General features: G+C 37.5%; 2 protein-coding genes and 1 pseudogene across 3 annotated transcripts in view; 2 read left to right on the top strand and 1 right to left on the bottom strand.

Annotated features, from left to right (window-relative positions):
• Positions 1–1,068: 1,068 nt before the first annotated feature.
• Positions 1,069–8,204, bottom strand: LOC101138935 (uncharacterized). Its single transcript, XM_019012993.4, has 2 exons — positions 8,174–8,204; positions 1,069–6,554 (listed from the first exon to the last, which is right to left on the bottom strand). Exons 1-2 carry the CDS (start codon positions 8,202–8,204, stop codon positions 5,914–5,916), a joined length of 672 nt encoding a protein of 223 aa, XP_018868538.1. The 3' UTR covers positions 1,069–5,913.
• The window catches only part of NIPBL (NIPBL cohesin loading factor), a 187,159-nt gene continuing 168,818 nt past the window's right edge, over positions 5,662–24,002 (top strand). For both annotated transcript variants that reach the window (XM_019013452.4, XM_019013451.4), the window contains exon 1: positions 5,662–6,872. The gene's annotated coding sequence lies outside the window, so the exon portion shown is untranslated. The remainder of the gene's footprint in view (positions 6,873–24,002) is intronic.
• LOC129528092 (keratin, type I cytoskeletal 18-like) lies at positions 6,867–22,496 on the top strand (annotated as a pseudogene).

The following is a 24,002-nucleotide window of genomic DNA, read 5'->3' on the forward strand; positions in this document are numbered from 1 at the left end:
GAAAATGGAATTATTAAGAAATATTCACTGTTACATTTGGCTAGCAATTCATCATGGCATTAAGGTACTGTTTTCCATGGTTTTTCCATCTTGGGTTATAATACTGAGACATTTCACTTGTATAGTTCTGCATTCAATTTTTCTTCCAATTTATTTCCTGCAAGGTAATTCTAAGTTATAATTGTCACTCTATCCTTATTTGATACATTGGTCGCCTTTCTCTCCTTATGACTGTCTTTTTGGTAAACTCAAAAAGTGAGCAGGGGCCATACAGTTAAATTCAAAACAGGAAGTCATATGATGTTCCTTTATACTCCTACCTTTCATGATTGACTTGGCTCCCTCTGCTGGTTAGTAATATAATTCCTTTCTTAGTTCAATAGGGTATGTGTTAACATTGGTGAAATGTTTGGGGTGAATAAGCTTGGAGTTAGAGCTTCTTATATGTTGATTCTCTAGCAAATTTTGTGTTTAGCTAAGGTTTTAACCAACCTAGGCCTTACTTATCTATAATGGAAAGGGACTTGGTATCACATGCCTGAAAAACAAAATTTTTATTAATGCCGTCTTAAATAGACTTGCCAACATTACAATACTGAAATCTACAAATAGCAAATAAAGTGAAAGAGTAATGAAATATTTAAATTGTATTAAAATATTTCAGTATAATATAATCCTTAACTTATTTTCTTTCTGGTTAGATACTTTTCATTCTACTCATGCAATATAATGCCTCCTTTTTAAATTCTATACACAATTCCTTCCTTCCTAAGTTTCACCCTTTTAAATCCTATACACAAGTGTAAGTACATTTATTTAAATATACAGAATGAGTTGGATGGCAAATGAGAGTTACCTATTTAAGAAATTATTTACTTTGGCTAGAGAGAAAACACTTACTGAAAGTTTATTTTTTGGAGGGAGAAAGAAGTTTCCACCATTTTCAGGGAGTAATTTGTTCCTATGATAATTACTCTGTGAAAGATAGAAATTTGCTTTGGTCTGACTTATTAATAAACACTTGTTTTAAGATTGAAGGGAAGGTGGGAAGAAATAGAAACAAACATATATTTTGCCCCATGTTTATTATTGTGCTGTATCGGACATTTTAGATTGGAAAATGGGCTACAACAGATCAATAATAGTCACAGATCTACACACAACAAATGTAGGTCCACTAGGAAAATAATTCCTCCTCACAACTTTAACCGTATTTGACATTTCTACTAACAACATACTTTATTTCCTACCCTTTGCCTTAAGATTACCTTTCTGAAACCAGTATCAGATCTCTAAAATAGCCTGGTACTTCCTCTAAAATCCTTCACTAGTTCATAGGCAGTCAGATCTTTCTAACATTCCTTTTTTCCCCATTTTCTAAGGAAAATCTGAACTGTAGATTTTTAAAAACAAAAACAAACACTTTTTTTGGCCTGTAACCCACAATAAGGAATATGTTTTACAAGGTAATCTAACACATATACACATGAACAAATGTTTACTTAAAAACACATACCCTTACCATCTGTGATGTACGCTTTTATTTTCTATTCTTTTCTGTATTTTAGATAAAAAATGCTAGTCATAATGCAATAAATTAATTTCATGACCCATAGTGGTACTATAATCTACAGTTTAAAACACTGGTCTGGAGCAGATGCTTTGACTGCAAGCTAATCTACTCAAGAATGCTGTTAAAATGAGCACCATAAGCCTCTCTTCATACCTATTTTAGATGTTTTAAGTTTTTAACAGATTTTATATTCTTCCTTCATAAATACAGTAATTTTTTAAATGATGTTCTTCCAGATTAGTTCAGTATTAAAATACTTGACTAGTTTAACTCTGGTTCACATGCAGTGTATGTGTAGGTTCCAGAAAGATTAGGCTTTCGTGAAACTTTATGGTCTTAAATAATTTTACATTAAAATACTTCAGACATGCATTTTTTGAGGCCCTTTCCTCTGTGTAATTCTTATGCATTACACAGTGAAACTTGTAGTATAATGTGGAACTGGTCACTTTGATTTAGTAACATAAGGTAGATGCATGAAAACATAAACAGTAAGGCCGGGCACAGTGGCTCACGCCTGTAATCCCAACACTTTAGGAGGCCGAGGCCGAGGGATCACGAGGTCAGGAGATGGAGACCATCCTGGCGAACACGGTGAAACCCCATCTCTACTAAAAGTACAAAAAATTAGCCGGGCGTGGTGGTGGGCGCCTGTAATCCCAGGTACTGGGGAGGCTGAGGCAGAAGCATGGCGTGAACCGGGAGGCGGAGCTTGCAGTGAGCCGAGATTGCACCACTGCACTCCAGCCTGGGTGACAGAGCAAGACTTCGTCTCAAAAAAACAAAAAACAAAAAACAAAAAAACCCATAAACAATATAGGAGTGTCATAGGATTATAAATAGATGGCATGGATAATAAAATCTACAAGTTTAGAGAAAATTCGTAATTATAGGTGAGAAGTATTAATGAAAGGACAAAGCTTGTTCTTAAAGGATCAGAATAGGCCAAGATGAAAAAAGGCATCCATGGGAAAAGAACTGTTCATTTCTATAATTTTAACAAAATAGATAATCTATGTTCAATAAAATCCATAAATACTATTTCCAAATTTGATTAAGGTATTTACTTTGAAAACCTGAAACAGGAACATATTTACAGTGTTAAGTGATTTGATAATTTTGTAGTTCTGCCCTAAAAATCAATATCCTTAATTAACTCTTCATCAGTTTCTTAAGTCATCTGTCATCCTGAAAGCAATTTAATTATTCTAAATGTTAAATAATTTTGGTAGTGTCTAATCTATAAAACATACATACACTACCAGTTTTTTTTTCTACCTTTAACAAATTCATTCCCATAAGAGACAATTTTATCACTAACAAAGGATAACTGGCAGGCATAAAACAGTGAGTAGAAAATGATTTTCTAAAATTTTTCATTTCTATCATTTTATAGCAAGTTGCATTTATCTTAAATATTCTTCAATAAAAATAACAATTCAAATTTTTCAGTTGTAGAAATTCCTGGTGATGACATTTGATACAAATAGTTTATCCCTGAAATCCATTTAAAATTTTTAATCAAATCTTCTGCAATTCATTGATCAAGAATACATACGAGACTATCCAGGGATATTTCTAGCAAAGAAAACTGAGTCATGCAACTCAGTTCTTGAAGCAAGGAGGCAATTTAAAGTCAGAATAAAGGTTTACTGGGCTATCCTCAATGGACAAGTGGAGGATGTAAGTCACCTGATTTGGAACATAAAAGACTTAAAAATGTAAGAGCAAAACAAATGGATGGTATTGGGAAAAATAATTATTAAGAAAAAAAAACCCAAGACAATGAAATGAAGAAAACACTAATATTAGATTAACAGAGTCTATGTAAGATCTCAACTTGGATACTTAAATTTATGCAAGCAAAATACCATTTGATTTAATAGAGAAATACTGTGATATGAATTGAAACAATTTGATTCTATAACCTGGAAAAAAATGGTATAAACTATATACAAGTTAAAACCCTCAAAGGCAGTGTTATTTTCATTCACTGCCATGCATGAGATGTCTAGCATAAAGCTAATTAGTGCCTAATAAGTCCTCAATAAGGGAAGAAACTAAAAAAACTTAAAAATTTTAAATTAAATGACACAATAATGCCAAGACTTTCCAAAGCAGATTGACTGTAGCAGCTGCAGTTACCTGGACATGCAAAATTACTAGTTTACCAGTAACATTTAAGAAAGCAGACAGGAAGATAATTGTGCTTCTATTAGCGAATTGAAATAATGGTATTTTGAAACTGAGTGAAAAACACATTCTGAGCCATCTGTATTAACTTAAAGCTGTTCTGAAGATTAATGGGAAAAATAATAATGAACAGACGATTGGATTTACTAAACAATGTTTGATTAATTGTATTAACGGTTATAAAATACCTATCAAGGCTGTCTTTTCTTGTCCAAAAATTCAATACATGAAATATGAAAATTTGTAATACCATAGCCAAAGCCTTATTGCATAGCTTCTAGCTTACTGATATATTTACTTAATTTAAAAAGCCTGTTTTTCCAGCCACTAGGAAATAAAATTTCTCAGGTTTTATAGTACTCAAAAATCATGATTAAGTATATCTAATGCTAACCTAAGTGTAAGCAAACAGCAAACTAAATGGTGAATTAAAATATCCACACCAAGCCTGACCTCAGCTTTCATTGAACCTTTTCTTCAGAAGAAAACTAAAAATAAATTTCACTAACATTTGCTTTGCTTGACAGCATAATTGAGTAGCAACCAAAGTAGTCATATGTGGTCCTTTATGTAAGGCCTTCTAGCCTCAGAAACACACACCTTTTGAATTAGCGTGCCTGGTACCCATTTGTGCCCAATAAATACTTGCTGAATGAACTTTTCCAATAGTGCTGGATTTGCTCTGAGCCAACCAAATTCTCACTTTTAATGTATTTTGCAAGACAGAGGACGACAAGATGACGAATGCAGTTTGAGACTCAGAAGAGCAAACATAATCGGCCCAGTATGGATATGATCATTTGATGCACTGTCCTCGGGCATGCTCATTTACAGAAGCCTAAAAACAAATTTTATCCCTCGTTTGTGGGTTTCTGGTGTTGTGGAGGGCTTTCCAATGTTTAGAAGCAATATATTTTTATAGAATTCTATAATAAACGTTTTTTAAATCTTTTATAAAGCTCTCTGTAGCATATAAGTACATATTAAAGACAGAAATGCGGGCGCATCAAGGCCCTTATAATCGTCATTCATTCATTAACCACATACTACGCATCTACTGTGTGGCATTCTAGGCGGGGGCCGTAACACCAGTGAAGAAAAACACAACCTCTTCTCCTCTTAGAGCTTACATTGCACTGGGGAAGGAGAGATAAGAAGATAAACAAGTATGGATATGTAGACTGTCCAAAGGATAAAATGAGAAGGGGGCTAGGGAACTTTCAGTTTAAAAGTAGCCGCGGAAGCACCGAGTGACACGAGCAAAATCCTGAAGGTGAAGGAGCAAGCCCTATGGACGACGCTCAGGGAAGAGTCCTACTCGCAAGGATGCCAGGGCAGGCCCGCCCCCACCCTCAACGGCGCGCGGGGGACTTCTGCCGCAGTGAAGGCTTTGGCTCACTCCCCTCAAGACGGGAAGCCATTCGCAGGGCCTAGAGAAAAGGAGTGACAGGATATTGGCCCCCTGAGTGGCCTGAGGCAAAAGGAGTAATCTAAGCAAGTTTTCCTACTTACTTTTAGCGCACTGGTACACATACAAATACACAATACAATTCATATAACACGAATTTCATCCCGGTTGAGTAGGTTGCATTCCGCTTACCTACTGCACTTTTTACCGAAAATAGCCCCTTTTTAATTTACACAAACTTAATAGAGAACTGTGGAACGATGGTCACTTCTTGTTTTACAATTTAAAAACTACAACAACCATAGTACTGTACGTATAATCACATTTTGTATTCCAGCCTTGTCCAGCGCCTCAGTTTTCCGAACCTAAAGAGGAAAACGATGTTTGAAATCAGCTGGCCGCAGGCCCGCGGGTCGCCCGCAGTCACCGGTGGCTGAGTCGGGGCCGGCGGTTCTCCCCGCGCGCTCGGCTCCACCCACACGTAGAGGGGGGCAGCCGGGCCGCCGCGGGCGAGCTTCTCGCTCGCGCAGCGTCGCCTACAGGCCTTTATCCTGACGGTTAGAGAAGAACCCAAACCTCTGCCGACAAAAAGCAAGAGCAGCGGAGACCGCGTATTTCCAGAAATAAACGCATCACAAACACGATTCCAATTCAATCCAGCCGACAGTCGTCTTCACCTCCAAAGGTTGCGTTCTTATTCCGCAGAAATAACACGCAGTCGGGCGTAAGGTCCCGGCTCTCAAAAGGCAAGGTGTACGATCCATCCATCCACCCGGCTGCAGGGACACCATTTAAAACGGGCATCATTGCCGTCGAATCGCGGGCGTCCTCTGTGGAGCCGCCCGGAGATCGGCTCCCTAAAGCTAACGACGACCTGGGACAGCCAGCGCGGCCTCCAGCCGCCGCCGTCGGCGACCTGAGAGCCCGTCTGGGCCTGAGTGCTCCCCACGCTCACGACCACCACCGAACTCGGGCCCCGCTCCTGTCGGCCTCCAGGAAAATAAAGACAGAGGAGAGCCGGCCCGCCTGTGTCGCAGGGCAAACGTCGCTCTGAAGCATCGACAATACTGGCAACATCCAAAGCCGCCCTGAGGGGACGGACGTAGAGGAGAGCTGCCGCCTCCCGGCTGCTGGGCCCGGGTGCCGCGCGGCGCGGCCGAGGACGCGAGCCCAAGTGGCGGCAGCGGCGGCTGCGGCGGTGGCGGAAGTGGAGTGGGGAAGAGGGGGTGGTTGTTAGTGTTTGGCGCCGGCGGAGGGAGTCATTCCTGCAGCTGCACTTCCGGTCGGCATTTTGTTCTGAGAGGGAGAGACGGAACGAGAGAGAGACACACACAGGGCTCCTTCCCCCCGCCTTCCCCCCCCTCCCTCCGTCGGTACCGACTCACCCGACACCACCAAGTCGCAGGGAGGGACGCCCCCGCCGACAGGAGAATTGGTTCCCGGGCCCGCGGCGATGCCCCCCCGGTAGCTCGGGCCCGTGGTCGGGTGTTTGTGAGTGTTTCTATGTGGGAGAAGGAGGAGGAGGAGGAAGAAGAAGCAACGATTTGTCTTCTCGGCTGGTCTCCCCCCGGCTCTACATGTTCCCCGCACTGAGGAGACGGAAGAGGAGCCGTAGCCACCCCCCCTCCCGGCCCGGATTATAGTCTCTCGCCACAGCGGCCTCGGCCTCCCCTTGGATTCAGACGCCGATTCGCCCAGGTAAATTCCTGCTCTTTATTTCGGCGGCGGCGGCGGCGGCGGCGCCAGGTCCTCAGCGTCTCTCCTCCTCGTTCCCCTCCCCGCCGTTTCCTTAGCGGCCCCAGGTCTCTTCCACAGGCGAGTCTAGAGTTCGCTCCTCTCTGGTGGCAGCCGCCTTGGGTAGCGGTGGTTTTGTACCCTCTCCCGGCCGGTTCCGGTGGCGGAGACTGGGCTCCTGCCGGGCGGCCGGGGAGGCGTAGGCCCGGCGGAGAGTGCAGGCCGCGGGCCAGCAGAATCTACTTGAGCTCGGGGATTAGGAGAGCTCCGGGCTGAGCGGAGCGACTGCTGGTCGGTGACAGGCCTCGCCCGGGAGTGGAGCCGTAGCTAGTGAGGAGGCGGAAACAATACAACTAACAGCAAATGTGCCCTGATCGTCCCCATATTTACAACTTTCCCGGTCTGGGAGTGGGGAACGTCCCAGTGAAACAAACAACCCCCCTTCTTCCCCCTGTGACCCCATGAAGGGAGGAAGTAGTTTCAGTTAGTGAGACAAACGTAAATACTCAGACGCGGATCCAGTGGTAATTCTTTCTCTTTCTAAAACTTGTTTGGACGTTGGAAAGTTCATAAAGACTCATTTTCTTTTTTAAAGAATTAAATCGTCCACATGAATATTTAATACAGAAAAACATACTGTGGTAGACACTGCACATCTCCCCCTCCCCAAGAGCTTTTATCTTGTTTTGACAGTGTGTTGTTGCACATGGACTTTTTATTCAAAGACAAGTATAAAGTACTTGACAGGTTTACTCTGCCACTTTCTATTTGTATGCGTTATGTAAGGGCACTTTTAAGCGACTATACGTAAAACACTCAGGTACTTCCTGACCAAAACGTGTAGGAGCATACAAAGAATTTTAAGTGTTCTGAGAATTGTGCTGAGATACGGGTAAAACCAATTTTCTTTTCTTTTTTTTTTTTCAAAAAAGAAATTAAGTTATACTTAAAATCCTTGGGAGGTTAAAAAATTGTAGAAGGTGCCATCCTTTCATGTCAGGGCAGTTCTTCTTGAGGTCCCAGGATTGTCATTGGCTGTTTGTGCCATGATGTTTGACTGTGTAATGAGAGAGGTGTCATTTTAATAGGTCAAATGTATCTGTAAATGCTGGAGAAAAATATCAGTTCTAACTTGACAAGTTCTAGTTCATGAGTAAGTTAAGTGTTTCGAGCTTGTTTATGGAGGCGTTTGTAATGTAGGTTGGTATAAGGAGGAAATACCAATTTAAAATTCCTCAGTCAGGCAAATTGCTAGAAAAGTGTACCTGGGTTACAAGTTTTGATATTTTGTTTCATATTCGCTGAAGGAAAACTTTCATTGGTTAAAATGAAGCAGCACTGCTCAGCGAAATCCCTTGTTTTACTAGCGTTTGTTACATTGGTTCATATTTTTTGTGTCATTAAATTATTGTCACTGTAGAATAAGTTATGTTGTGGAGGTTATTTTTGAGTTTAGCGTCCTGCTTACAATAAATTGTTTCACATTTCCTGCAAACGTACGGATAAATGTTTAAAAGAATGAAGTTAATATAGCTGTCACGTACTAGGCATGTTTTTAATGCTATAAATCCGTGTAGTAGTCAGTAGCGTGTCCGTGATTTGTATTGGTCAGGGAGCAGTTTGAATTTTAAAAAGCCTGAAGCTCCTGCTGAGCCCCAATCCCGGCCTCCCTCCCTCCCACTAATCTCCCATTCCTGTCTTTGTGCTGCCTGCTCCTGTTAGACACTGTTTGCTACGGGGCCTCAGGCCTACTGCGGGTGGGGGGGTGTGCGAGTGGGGGGCATGCCAGGGAGGGAATGCAGACGGGAGGAATACTTCACATCTTAAGAAAGCAGAGGGTTTGCTTTTTTGGGGATGGGGGTGTTAAGGGCTTCATTATAAATGTTTAAAAGGCTTTCATATATTCCTGTGATTGTCTCTACAACTTTTATTTCAAGGGATAAACATATTTTTACTAAAGATAATAGAAAGAGGAGTTGTGCTTGCTTAATTTTCACGAACTGAAGCAACTTATTTTTAGAGATTGTCTTATGCAGATGTTTGAATAAGTGTGTTAGAGATGGGTTTATGTGATTGATTCTTTTTTTTCCTGAGACTTTGGAATTGTTATAGTGAATTAGTTCTTCCCAACTTATTTTCCCAATTCTACATATTTAGTAATTTGTGAGTAATATAGGTTGTGTGATAGCTTTCATTATGATAGCGTAAACATTTCTTTAAATTTAAAAATATGTTTTGTTTGGTCCAAACCAATTAAATACGTCATTTTTAAAGGAGAAAACATTGTGTAAAATTCAAATTGTAAAATTTAAACTTGAACTTTAAATCTCTGATAACCTAGTTGGAGAGAATAGTTTGTTTCCCTAAAGAGTGTATGTAGAGTGTTCTGCTTCCCCTCTGTTGGTTGGAATATTCACTAGTGGCTAATCATCTATTTCCATTAAAAATTAAAATTCAGTGAAAGGAGAAATCAGAAGTGTTCCAGTAACCTTATAATCCTAGTTATATTATTTGGAGAAATATTTTCTCATGCACCTAAAGGAAATTTCAACAATGTCGCTTATTGTTTCTCTTAACTCTGAAGAGTTGTCAATAACTTTTGATACTTGAAAAGAGATTTCAAGTAAATAATGAAAGTAAATCAGAGTTGAACATTAAATAGATAGTTTTCAATGTTTGAGAAGTGTATATAGGATGCTTCCTTTTTAAAGTTATTCAACGATTTGTTTACTAAAGTTATTTGAGAACATTTTTGAACCTGTTCTAGAGATCATTATAATATTTTCTGCTTTTAAGGAAAAGTTATACATTACTTGAAAAAAGAAAAACTGTCTACTTGAGATTCTTTTTAGGGATGAAAAGTGAAAGTTTTTACTATGGCAGTAAACTGGGTTCTTCATAATAATCATTATTAAATTTCAAAAATAAGAGCAAAGCTATACCAATACAAAATTTTCTTTACTTGCAGCCGAAAAATGTATTTTCTAAGGCTTCCTCAACTAATTTCATATTTAATTTTTTGGTACCAATCCATCATCAAACTGTCATAGAAATATTTGAACATGTCTGTGTTACATGTTTGATATACCCCATTGTGGTATTTTTACTTTCTCAAAATAAGATGTAGTAATTAATAATATAAGAGTAAATAAAAACCAGGAGTTTGAGTTTTATTTAATTTCATTTAATCCTCCTTTCTGGTGCTTATCAGGAAAAGCATAATTTGGAAGAAATTCTAAAATTTTAAATTAAGATTTCAGTTTTATGTGAAGTGATTAGGGAGTGTGAGGTAAACAGTAATTCCTTTTAGAGAAATGTAACTTTAATTCTGTTTATCACATTTACTTGCCATAAAAATGAATGGGAAATAATTGACTGGGAACCTTTATAGAAGCCTGACAATTAACTGTTCAGTTGAACATGCTTATTTTAATATCCTGAGCATACTAGGTTAGGTTTGGTGGTAATTTATGGTCTTATATAGCCTTTAAAAAATTGTTTTAAAATGGACTTTTTAAGCAAAGTTTTTCGTTTTTTCAGCGGTTGTCGTTTATAATAATTCTTTGTATTTTAAAAGTAGTTTTTTTTCAAGGTGACCTGAGTTCATTTAAAAATATTCTGATATCCCTGTGAGAGAAGTGACCAGCATGATTTCCGTTTAATAATGAAATACTTGACACTTAAGAGACCATATGTTTTGTGTAGATTCATGTAGTAAGTCAGCCGGAGGATAAGGGATTCCCTGACACTAGCGTTTTCTTAGATTATGTTGCTTTAAGAAATGTGTGAGCTCTGGTCTTGAAGCTAGGTATTGCTCAGTGCTGACACTGATACCATTTGTTACTTTTTCAATTATCTAAGTTCAAAGTGCATTTTTCTTGTCTTTGAGAGAGAGGATACCTGTTTCTTGGTTGTATTTTCCTGGTATGAAAATAGAGTGGGATTTTAGTGTTTCTGGTTGATTTAAAAGGAATTTTAAACTCCATGTCTCTTAAGGCCATCATTGTAATTTTAAAGGGTATTTTATGTGCTTAGAATATTTTGCCCAAATAAATTAAGTAATAAAAGTAATTTTAGGTATTTGTCTTGTGTGTAATTTTTTTTTTTTTTGGTGTAAATCTGGAGTCAGTTTTGTTGAATTGAGTTTTGTCAAATTGCATTATGTTTTAAGGCATTTTTTTTTTATTCCCAAAGTTATATCATTAGGAGAGATCATTGCTTGATGTAGCATTGCCAGCTAAGATTTTGTCACATAAGATTTTGAGGACTTATTTGCCAGGAGTTAAGTCTGTCCCCATAATATCTCATTTAATCTTTTAACATGCCCAAAAGTAGAAACAATAATTATCTACAATGTACAGATGAGGAAACTGAGGCTGGAAAGGTTTAGAAAACTGCCCATGGTCCTACAATTAGTAAATGATCAGTCTGATTTACATTTGTTCTTATGGATTCAGGATTCTATGTATCTAGTTTCAGTGAAATTTTAATATTATCATTTGGGTGTTAGTTGATGTGATACTTGCCAGTCACTTAGTCAAGAAAATTGTGTACTTCAGGCAGAGAAGCTGAAATAGAATTCAGGCTATATATTCTGTATTTATAATACTTTTAAAAATCTATAACTCTTTACCATCTTGTATTTAAAACAATTTTTGTTAAGCAGTCTGTGAAGCTTTTAGTTCTTTTAAGTATTTTATATTGAGTTGAAGATGTTTGTCAAAGCATCTGTTGTTAGAAAGACAAAGTTCAGCTTTAGAGAGTCATTTCATTCATAGAAATGTATATGACCAATTGTACGATAGTAGCTAGATCTATAAATTAGTATGACTGATCATTTTGTAAAGTTTCAGTATTTTTATAGCCAGAGAATGTTGATCATTATAGTCATCAACTTGGGAGGTTGTGCGCTTATTCCAGAACTGTTGCCATTACATACAACCTTATAGGAATTCCTTTTGTGAATACCTTTAGCACATTTGAAATAGTCTTTTTCTCATCTTTATGACAAATCTTTATTTTCTGGGGTGAATTTGAGTTTTAGATACTGTACAACATCACTTGAAACTTAGTTTAGGGATTTTTTTTGTGTCTGGCACTATGTTGAGTGCTTTATGTTTGTAATATGTAGTATTATTGAATGTTTCCATGTGACAGAAACTGTGCGAGGGAAAAGGTTTTTCAGTTCCTCAAGGTATTGAAAAGTTGAATATGAAGTTGAAGTTAGTTGTATGAGAAAACTGAGATATAGAATGATTACGTGACTAGCCCAAGGTCACACAACTAATAAGTTCAAGACAGTGGAGAAAGGATTTCAGAGTTGATACTTTACCCATAAGCCTTAACCACGATACTGTGTATCATGATTTGAACCACCCAACTACTCAGTGAAGTTAGTGATACTGTTCTCTTTTTACAGAGGAAATTGAGGTTCATCATGCTTAAGAAACTTATTCAGGGTAGCAAACCTAGCAAGTGTTAGAAGTAGGATTCCAGCTAAAATGTATCTAATTCTAAAACCTCTGTTCTTTACATTCTACCACCCTGGCTCTTCAAAATTTATAATACAATTTTTGGTGAAAGGGTAGCCTTGATTATGAAGTTAGTGACACTGTTTTTCTTGTGGAGCTTACAAGAGTAATTCTAAAACGTTTTGGTCAGTTATAGCTGATTCATTATTTTATTATAGTCTTTTTTTAAAAAAAAAAACCACCTTGTTACTTTACTTCATGTATAGTACACAAAATGTTTGTATATTCAAATATGCATATAAATAGGATATTGATTTTTAAATGCAGGTACTGTGGAATATATTAAATGTAGGTATCTGTGGAATAAGTAGCTTTAGAAAATTTGGCAAAAGCTATTCTCAGGCTGTAACAATACTGAAATTTTAAAAAATGATCAGTCATGCTAATTTATAGATTAACTGTATTTTTGTGATTTTATTGTGACTCTTGTTACTTTTAATAATGTTAAGCATTAAAAAAATTCCCAAGAATGCATTGAATTTTCAAAATAATTCATGTAGGTAAATTGCTTTGCCATCTTACATGTGTGACATATCTCTTAACATGGATATACCAATTTCCTTTGAGTTCTCTTTTGTACATATTTCTCCTTTGACAGAAAAGAAAAACTTTTTCAGAAATTAGCAATATTAATTTATTAAAATAATTATATATATACTTTTGCCTCTCCTGAGAAATGCAGAAGCTGTGACATAATTTTAAAATGCTGGATTTCCTTTTGTTAGAATTAACATATTTGGGTCACTTATGCAGGTGAAATGCACAGTTATTTTTATATGAGCACTATTGAAAAAATACTATTCTAGATACATTAAAACTAACAAATGTCTAAAACACTAATAAATTATTAAATTATGACTATAATTTACTTTTAAAATATTAGTCTTTATGATTGATATTTATGATATTTAATTTGGTATTTGTAAAGCAAAAATGTCCTTTAATCCTGGTGAGGAAATACATTACAGAGTTTTCTCAACACTGCTGCTTGTCAACCCTTTCAGTATTTTAAAACCTGCCTTTAGTTGTCTTTATTTGAATCAGATTGTGGGTTGCCAGTTTTGAGCTAAAGACATCGATCGTCTGAGTGCATGCTCTATGTAATTTAGGTTTTTTTTGGTAATGACCAAGTTGAAGTTTTACATGGTTTTAAGTTGGGCATAACTCCATTTATTATTTATTTATTTTTTATTAATACTATTCTTTAAAATTGATGCACATGAAAAAATTTCTTCCTAGGATTCTGCATATACCTCAGAAAGCTCTAAGATTGAAAGCTGAAATGTCATGACCTGAAAACTACTGATTCTTTCCCCTTTAAGAAAAGAATTCGGAAACTAGTATTTATTCCATAACATTACCTTCAAGTTATCCTGAAAGACACACATGACATAATGCTTTTATTTAACTCTACTAATCTTTTTACTATTTTCTCTTTCCCCTTTTTTATGTATCTCTTCTTTTCACTATCAATGTCCATTTCATCTCCCCCAAAGCAAATTTTTACATACTGTGGCTAATATAGGTATTTGTTGTTAATGTGGATGATCTTGTAATGTGTTACTTTCCCTGATGAAACCCAGAGCAGTTTCAGAGGCCTCAAATTCTGAGATCTTCCTAAGTTCAAAATAAATTGCTGGTAGAAAAGCATTGACATTAACCATGAAAATATATATTTGTGTATTGTTCCCACTTCTATAGACGTATATTACTTTTCAAAATGTCAGCTCAAGGACCAGAAATTTTTTCTGAGGAGAAAGAGAAAGCATTGCCTTTACAAAAGTTTCCCTGATCATTCCATTTCATAGCATTTGTACAGTTTTTTACTTGTATCTCTTGATAAAATAATTTGTTCCTATATTCGTCAGCCATACTAAACCATCAGCTCTGTGAAAGCAGAGAGATTTTGTATTATCTTCATCTGTATGTCTATAACATCATCACAGTGCTGCTCCTGTTTTAGGTATTCAATATATATTTGTTGTTTAGTTAGAATTGAGCCATGTGGTATTTTTTAAACGTATGTTTTTAAATCTAAGGTTAGTGAATGGCAAGTACATTTCTCTTAATTTCAAAATATAATTTTCTTAGGTAGAGCCGTGTCCTTGAGGGCTTCTTGCTTTGGGGGTAGGAATATTTTATTTACATATATCCCTAACAATACGTACATAACTCTATAAAAATAAAGAAAAACTTAAAGCAAAGTTCCTTTTTAAGCTGTTAATGAGGATCATGAAGTACAGGAAGGGTTTTTTGTTCTGATTCCTTAGGCAGTATAATTGGAGTAAGATACTGGAGTGTTGCAAGAGGTGAAGTATCTAAATACTTTCTTGTTTTAATCTTTGGATTTATTGCAGTTCTAATTTTTTTTGCCAATTTAAGTATTATATATAATCAGATAAGTTAAATAATGAGAAATACGTTAACAGCACATAAAAAATGCTGTTCAGGGTCAGCAAAGCCTGAGTGCTGTCCTCTCGCTCTCCTCCCTGGACAGCATGAGCTTCACCACTTGCTCCACCTTCTCCACCAACTACCGGTTCCTGGGCTCCGTCCTGCCACCCAGCTATGGCGCCTGACTGGTCAGCAGTGCAGCCAGCGTCTATGCAGGCGCCAGGGGCTCTGGTTTGCAGATCTCCGTGTCCTGCTCCACCAGCTTCTGCGGCGGCTTGGGGTCCAGGGGCCTGGCCAAGTGAATGGCCGAGGGTCTGGCGGGAATGGGAGGCATCCAGAACAAGGAGACCCTCCAAAGCCTGAACGACCAACTGGCCTCCTACCTGGACAGAGTAAGGAGCCTAGAGACCAAGAACTAGAGACTGGAGAGCAACACCCGGGAGCACCTGGAGAAGAAGGGACCCCAGGTCAGAGACTGGGGCCATTACTTCAAGACCATCGAGGATCTGAGGGCTCAGATCTTTGCAAATACTGTGGACAATGCCTGCATTGTTCTGCGGATTGACAATGCCTATCTTGCTGCTGATGTCTTTAGAGTCAAGTATGAGACAGAGCTGGCCATGTGCCAGTCTATAGAGAACGACATCCATGGGCTCTGCAAGGTCATTGATGACACCAATGTCACTTGGCTGTAGCTAGAGACAGACATCGAGGCTCTCAGGGAGGAGCTGCTCTTAATGAAGGAGAACCACGAAGAGGAAGTAAAAGGCCTACAAGCCCAGCTCGCCAGCTCTAGGTTGACCGTGAAGGTAGATGCTCCCAAATCTCAGGACCTCGCCAAGATCATGGCAGACATACAGGCCCAATACGACAAGCTAGCTCAGAAGAACCAAGAGGAGCTAGACAAGTACTGGTCTCAGCAGATTGAGGAGAGCACCACAGTGGTCACCACTCAGTCCGCGCAGGTCGGAGCTGCTGAGATGACACTCACGGAGCTGAGACATACGGTCCAGTCCTTGGAGATCCATCTGGACTCGATAAGAAATCTGAAGGCCAGCTTCTGGAGAACAGCCTGAGGGAGGTGGAGACCTGCTGTGCCCTGCAGATAGAGCAGCTCAACAGAATCCTGCTGCACCTGGAGTCAGAGCTGGCACAGACCCAGGCAGAGGGGCAGCACCAGGCCCAGGAGTACGAGACCATGCTGAACATCAAGGTCAAGCTGGAGGCTGAGAGCGCCACCTACCACCACCTGCTTGAAGATGGCAAGAACTTCAGTCTTGATGATGCCCTGGACAGCAGCAACTCCATGCAAACTATCCAAAAGACCACCACCCGCTGGATAATGGATGGCAGAGTGGTGTCTGAGACCAGTGACACCAAAGTTCTGAGACATTAAGCCAGCAGAAGCAGGGTACCCTTTGGGGAGCAGGAGGCCCATAAAATGTTCAGAGGTCATTGGGGGAAAATAGGCTGTTCAGTTAAAATAGTTTTCTGATGACTGAAATATTTTTTTAATATGTCAGGTGTATTGAGGTATAATTTATATAGTAAAACTCAGTCTTTTGGGTGTACAGTTTGATGAGTTTTGACAAACATACACAGTCTTAAAACCACCACCACAATCAGAATATTTCCATTACCCCCAAAAGTTCCCATGTATCCCTTTGTAATCAGTTTCCTGCCCCTACTGCAGCCCGAGGCAACTAGATCTGGTTTCTGTCTCTATAGTTTTTCCTTTTCTAGAACATAAAAATTGAATCATGTATAGCCTTTTATGTCTTTTTTTTAATTTAGCAGAAAGCTTCTGAGATTCATTCATGTTCTATGTATCAGTAGTTTGTCAATGACTGAAGTTTAAAATTGTTAACTTTGGTGAAGCTCTTATGAAAGAGTATTATCAAAAAATAGTACTTTGAACAGTGGTAGATATTTCTCTCAGATTTTGGCAGCTGCCTTATTATTGAACATCTTACTTGCTCATTTTTACCCCTCGCCCCCCAAATTTTACTTACCTGTTTAACCCTCACCCCCCAAATCTAGTCTAATTGACATTATTATATGGCATTTATTTATATTAGTAAATGCTGTTTAATTCTCTACCAAGCATGTGAAATAGACCTATTCTCTTTTTCATAATTAAAATAGGTAGCATCTTGCATTTTGAACATATAGCACATAGAAACTAGAATAAAAAATGAGGGATGGTGCAGTAACACCAAAAACTTGAGTTTACATTTGCTTTAGGTTTAGTGTTTGTAAGTTTGTGCTAAAAATAGAGCATAGATTATAGTGAGTAACAGTCACAGCCTCTCTTCCAATGATTAAAGTTAGAAAAGCAGTGCCCTTTACTGAAAGTTGGGGGCAGATAATGAGAAAAGAATAATTTTCTGGACATTTTATTCGACCACCTTTCCCCCAACCCCTTCCTTTTTGAAACAGCTTCATCTCTGGGATATTCTCTTGTTGTTTGCTTATGTCTTTGACCTCCCATTTTTTAAGTCTTTTGCTAGGTCTTGCTCCTCTACCTACCCCTTTAAATATTTGTATTCTCCAGGAGGTGCTTCAAACTTATTTCTGTTCTCCCTTCCTGTTGATCTCATTTATTCACATGACTTGTTACATGCTACCTGTATGCTGATGACTCACGAATCTATCTCCAGAATATATTTCTCTTCTGAGCCAGATCCAGCTGTCTACCAGGTACCTCCTGATGTCCCACGAATAACAGAAATTCCATAGTATGTAAGTCTGAACTCATTCCTTAATTCTTCCTTACTCTGACCTGTCACCCAAAGAAAGAAAACTATTAAAAAATACATGAAGTAGGTTAATGTTTTCGCTATCAACTCATTTACCTAAACTAGAAATTTGGGATAATCCGTGACACTTCTTTACCATACTTCCAGTTTAGTTGTTCACCCAGTTCTGACATTTGTAACACTTCCCTGAATTATCACTTGAATCTACCCCTCCCCCAGTGTTTTGATTCTGTGAGAGGTCCTGAACATACAGTTTTCTCAGATTTAATAACTTCTAGTATTTTAAGAAAGATTTAGAGGTAATTGTGAAAGTAATATGTATTTAGTATTGGATACTTTTTGCTTCTATGCTTGGGCTCTGGTATTTAAAATTAAGGTGTAATCCTTATTAACAGTGATACTATATAGCCTAAATGTGACTGTGTTCTGTTATATCTAAAATTTAGGACTTTTGACTTACAGCCCAGTTTATCAGCTGGAAGACTTGAACTCATTTTTTAACTAATTTTTTATCTTTCCATTCTTGCTTTTAGAATACTGCATTTCATGGAGTTGTATATTCATTTCAATACTTTGTGTTTATGTGTTTTGGAGCAGGGTAGAGGAGAAAATGGGAATGTATAAGGAAAGTTAAAGGAAGGACTTTTGAATTGACTTTCCTATACTGTGGGAACAAGTTTACTTAAATAACATTTTCACTTTTATTGCAAACAACAGAAAACTAAAGAAATGCTGTGGGATATGATACCATTCAGGTGCTAGGCATGCATATATTTTTAATGACAGGAGTTAGATGTAACAGTATTGCTTGTTTGTGAGTTTGGAAATTAATGTTCATGGTTTTGTATAACTTTATGATATTTCTTCCTTAAAATAAGAAATTACCCCTCCAGCCCACAGTTTGAGCCAAAGGGTCTGCTTTGAAATTATTAGTTTAAATAATCCTGAGCGCATCTTTTGTAAAGGGCATTTTAAAATGTAATGCTGCCTTGAAAAACAAAGCAAGCATTTTCTTCGTTATATCTAGAGTTTATAACTAAAGAAGCAATATGTGCTATATTTTGCTCTAGTGCCAAGTACCATATTTTGGAATGAATAGAATCAATCTAAAGGCAGTTTACAAAGGCTGAAGGGAGACCCAGTTTGGTAGTCATTGGATCCCTTTGGTGGCTTGCACATAGTAAGCACTCAACAAACAATTGTTGAATAAATGAATTTGAATATATATCAGTTTGGGGACATAGGACTAATTAGAGTGACAGAAGATGGGTGGGGCTTGCTAAATACTGAGCAAGTTTTATAGAGGAAAGAAAACATGAAACCCAGAAATGGTGGACAACATTGACAGCAAAGAATTGGTGTAATTTAGTTAACTATTTTTATCTGGACAATAAGGTTTGTTTAGTTGGATAAGAGAAAGATCTATATACAGAAGTGTTTTGAGTTCTTTCTACTCTTGTTTCCACTCTGGCTCTACTTCTGAACCCCCATGTTCACTGCTAAAGAACTAATTGTAGGCTTGGGGCTAAAATGATCTGCATAATCCAGATACTCATATTAAGAACTGGGAGGAGGTGTTGGGAAAGAGGTATTTCTTACAGTTCTTCAATCTTTCCGGTTACTCATGTTTCTTAGTATATGTCAGGGTGCCACTGCACTGTCCTCCGTATTCATATGAGGATGTCTAAAAACTAGAATTTAAAATCACATATAATTTACAATAAGCTTGTAACTGTCCTAGTATGAAGTTCAGTATCTGAATCTCTAATAATTAGTTAACTAGCTGTTGAGCCACATTGCCATCTACTCTGATTATCATATGGTTCTTATGATTCTGATATTTTAAACTGGAAGATAAACACCACAGTTTTAGCGTGTTTTATAAAAATTTTATAATTCAGTAACAATCCATTCCTTTATTTTCTTGGAAGCCAAAACTACATATAGTTTCCTGATATGTTAAGCTTAAACTGTGGAATTTAGAACTTAAAAATTTTCAAGAGCTTCAAAGTTGAAGACTTTTCTTAATTTTTTTCAATTGTAGAACCAATGTGAAAAAAAAACTACATGCTGTTTGGGAAATGGGAAAAATATCAAATTTTATGTTTTTCCTACTAAGTTTCCTATTAAATTTTTACATAAAAATATTTATAATGAATGTAATTATGGTTAAATATATATATTCATGCTATAAATTTATTCCTCTTTTAACATTGGATCATAAAGATTTTCCTAGTTTTCTATATAATGTTCATAATTCTTTAAAATGTTGCCCGGTATTTTGTCAGTGGATGAACCATAATTTATTCATTATATTCTTGCGTATTTTTTGCTTTTACTTTTTTTCTATATAAATAATGAGGCAGTGAACATCTTTATATGTAGTTTTTTCCCCCTTTAGGGGCTTTATTCGCTTGCAGTAGAATCTCTTAAGTGGAAGTAATCCTGTAAGTGGAAGTAGGGCCAAAATGTTTGAACATTTTTATGGCCTTTAATATATATTTCCAAAACTAATTTTATTCTGCTATAATCTTTATTTTCATTCACATCTTAATTCATTCAGTAGATTCATTGTATTTTTCATATAGAATACACACTTTCTATGAATATTATTAGGTCATTTAAATGCTCCCTTTTCCCACTATTGTGCCTATGGTCTCTTTTTACTATATATTTTTAACCTCTTGATGATAAACAATTGTGGCTTTTCAAACTGTATATATCATTTCGAGGTATTATATAGTAAAATTAGCATGGGATCTAAACTGCTATTAGCCAAGTGGCATTTAGGCCAATTCTTAACCCAAGCCCATGTCTTCAACTGTAAACTGAAGAGGTTCTCAGCTTTTGAGATTTCATGGACTAGTCAGAACAAAGCAAGAAAGTGCTTTTCTGCAGAAATAAAGTGGTAAGGATATTGTAGATTGGAATGTAAAAAGAAAAGTAATGTCTAGGTAAGACCCATTACTTAGTCTTAATATTTGAAATGTGAAATACCCAGTGTGATGTGAACATGGTCATGATCTCATATTCATTCTCTTGTACGTCAAACACTGAGTGATTCCTATGTCTTTTCTCAGGAGCTATTAAGGCATTGCAGATGGTGAAATGAAAGACTTCAGGCCGGGCGCGGTGGCTCACGCCTGTAATCCCAGCACTTTGGGAGGCAGAGGCGGGCGGATCACGAAGTCAGGAGATGGAGACCATCCTAGCTAACACAGTGAAACCTCGTCTCTACTAAAAATACAAAAAATTAGCCAGGCACGGTGGCGGGCGCCTGTAGTTCCAGCTACTTGGGAGGCTGAGGCAGGAGAATGGCATGAACCCAGGAGGCGGAGCTTGCGGTGAGCCAGGATAGCACTACTGCACTCTGGCCTGGGCAAAGAGCGAGACTCCATCTCAAAAAACAAAAAAAGAAAAAGAAATAAAAGACTTCAGCCCACCCATATTATAGTCTAATACAGTTTATAGACAGGTAAACAGAGATTATGTTACAATATCTAAGTGCTATGATCAGGATAAACAAGGTGCAGTTGGAGCACTGGTGGTAGGGGTGGTCAACTAATTTAGACTAGTGTGGTGAGGCACAGTAAGTCAGGAGCCCTCCTAGGTGTGATGGTTAGTAGATATGCTAAGTTTTGAAGGCTGTTAGTCATACTGTGGAGTCTGGGCCAACAATTTGATTTTTGGAAACTGATGATGGCTTAGATTATTAGAACATAGGCTGGAAAAGGGGCATGCCGAAAAGGTCTGAAGCTACAGAGAGGGGCAGGCTACAGATTATGAAGGAATGGATATGCCTTACTAAGAATTCTGTGTTTTATTTTAAAGACGAGAAGCCAGGAAGTTACTTAGTAATGGAGTATGTTTTATGCATATGTAAAAAAATTTTTGGATAGTAGGCAGGAAAAGGGAGGCTCAGGAGGCCAGTAGGTGTTGAGGTCCTCAATTAAGATAGGGGGATTGTAGCGAAGGAAACCCATAACAAATATGAGAGATTAATCTGGTTATAGTTTAGTGATTCTATGTAGGTAGATTGGGTAAGAGAGAATGAAAACAGTCAAGGATATATCCTTGATTCCCAAGTTTCATGTGGGCATATGAGAGTAGAATATAAGTTAAATCAGTTTTGGCTGCCTGTGAGTAAAAATATAGTGTACCAAAACCTGTATCACCTTTCACATTTTAAAGGGAATGGATATTGAAAAATTTAGTGGCTTGGTCAAATTGTACTAATGATTATTTGGAAATGACTTTTACAGCTGACCTAGAAGATCTCTCCAGTGTTAAATCAGGGTTAAAAGTAGCACGGTGGATGAAAAAATGCTCATCATCACTGGCCATCAGAGAAATGCAAATCAAAACTGCAATGAGATGCCATCTCACACCAGTTAGAATGGCGATCATTGAAAAGTCAGGAAACAACAGGTGCTGGAGAGGATGTGGAGAAATAGGAACACTTTTACATTGTTGTTGAGACTGTAAACTAGTTCAACCATTGTGGAAGTCAGTGTGGCGATTCCTCAGGAATCTAGAACTAGAAATACCATTTGACTCAGCCATCCCATTACTGGCTGTATACCCAAAGGATTATAAATCATGCTGCTATAAAGACACATGCACACGTATGTTTATTGCAGCACTATTCACAATAGCAAAGACTTGGAACCAACCCAAATGTCCAACAACGATAGACTGGATTAAGAAAATGTAGCACATATACACCATGGAATACTATGCAGCTGTAAAAAAGGATGAGTTCATGTCCTTTGTAGGGACATGGATGAAGCTGGAAACCATCATTCTCAGCGAACTGTTGCAAGGACAAAAAACCAAACACTGCATGTTCTCACTCATAGGTGGGAATTGAACAATGAGAACCCTTGGACACAGGAAGGGGAACATCACACACTGGGGACTGTTGTGGGGTGGGGGGAGGGGGGAGGGATAGCATTAGGAGATATACCTAATGCTAAATGACAAGTTAATGGGTGCAGCACACCAACATGGCACATGTATACATATGTAACAAAACTGCACGTTGTGCACGTGTACCCTAGAACTTTAAAGTATAATAATAAAAAAAAAGTAGCATGGCGGATTATAATCTTACTTGATTAAATTCCTAGAAGATAATACTATTTCTTTTTAATGCTTTGTTTTCTAGTATATTGACTATATTATTGTGAGCTTAGAATAACATAATGAATGTTCTTTAATAACTATTTTCAATTGTGCAAAGTTCTCTTAGGGCCTTTCTGGTGTATTTGTTTATCCAGCCTCATCTGAAGACTGCCCCTTCAGTTAGTTTTATACTAAATCCATACATACACTATAATGAAATCTTGTAGTGAGAACTATGTTACTTTGTTCATGAAGGGATTATCTTTACAAATATAATTAAAGGGATGCTTTTAAAATAAATTTTAAAATGGCAGTAGCTTTTTAGAATTGTTACATGCAGGAACAGTTATAAAGCAGTCAAACTGATGTATCCAAAATAACTGACCAGGTGACATACTGCCAAAATGAAAATTAGTACTTCCCAAGGTTCTAAGTATACTTAAACAAATGTACTTCATTTTGTTTTTTGGCTTAAGAGGTAGCATATCAGAATCACCTAGGGATTTTTTTTTTCAAACTTTAATCCTTTTTTGGAGATGTAAGTTTTTAAGTTTCTCTTTTAGCTGTGTTCCCTTAGACTTCTCAATCATTCAGTAAGAATTGAATAACTGCAATGTGCTCAGCAATGAATACTAGATATTTGATATGGACTTTTTTTGCGTCTTCCTCCTGAATTTTACATGGCTACCTAAAAGATCTCTCTCTTTTTTGTATTCTATAAAAACATCATCTGTGAGGCATAAAGGAGCAAGGAATCATGTGAGCAGAGTTAGCGAATTAGATTTTTTAAAAAAATGAGAATGGTGAGATGTGTTTAGTTCTGAAGAATGGAGGAGGAGTTGCTGGATACTAGAGAGGACGTAGAATTGAGGAAAGAAGTTAGGGTAGGAGATAGTGTAAATGAATTTGGTAGAAAAAATTCAGTACAGCCTACCAGCAGTACTTCAAGTAAAATTAGAAATTGTGAACTGACCTATCTGTTCCTAAAGGTGTCTTATATTTTAAAAGTTTGCTCAGAAGTCATATTGAATCTTGTATATGTTAGAAATACACTACTTAAAAATATAAACCATGCCTATGTGTTCACAATAAGTCCTCAGCAAATACTTCTTCTTTATTAGTTCATAGTTGCCTTTCTACTGATTTGATGGAAAATATATCCTTCTCAAATATATCTCCAAATGAAAATCTGCTAATTTGTGACATTTCTAATGGATTATTAGGAAGGAAGGTATTTGATAAGAAGCAAAGAAAAAGTAATCAAATTAGCTCAAGTTCATCTGATA

This window comes from Gorilla gorilla, chromosome 19 (genome assembly GCF_029281585.2).
Source record: "Gorilla gorilla gorilla isolate KB3781 chromosome 19, NHGRI_mGorGor1-v2.1_pri, whole genome shotgun sequence".
In the NCBI taxonomy this organism is placed as follows: domain Eukaryota; kingdom Metazoa; phylum Chordata; class Mammalia; order Primates; family Hominidae; genus Gorilla; species Gorilla gorilla.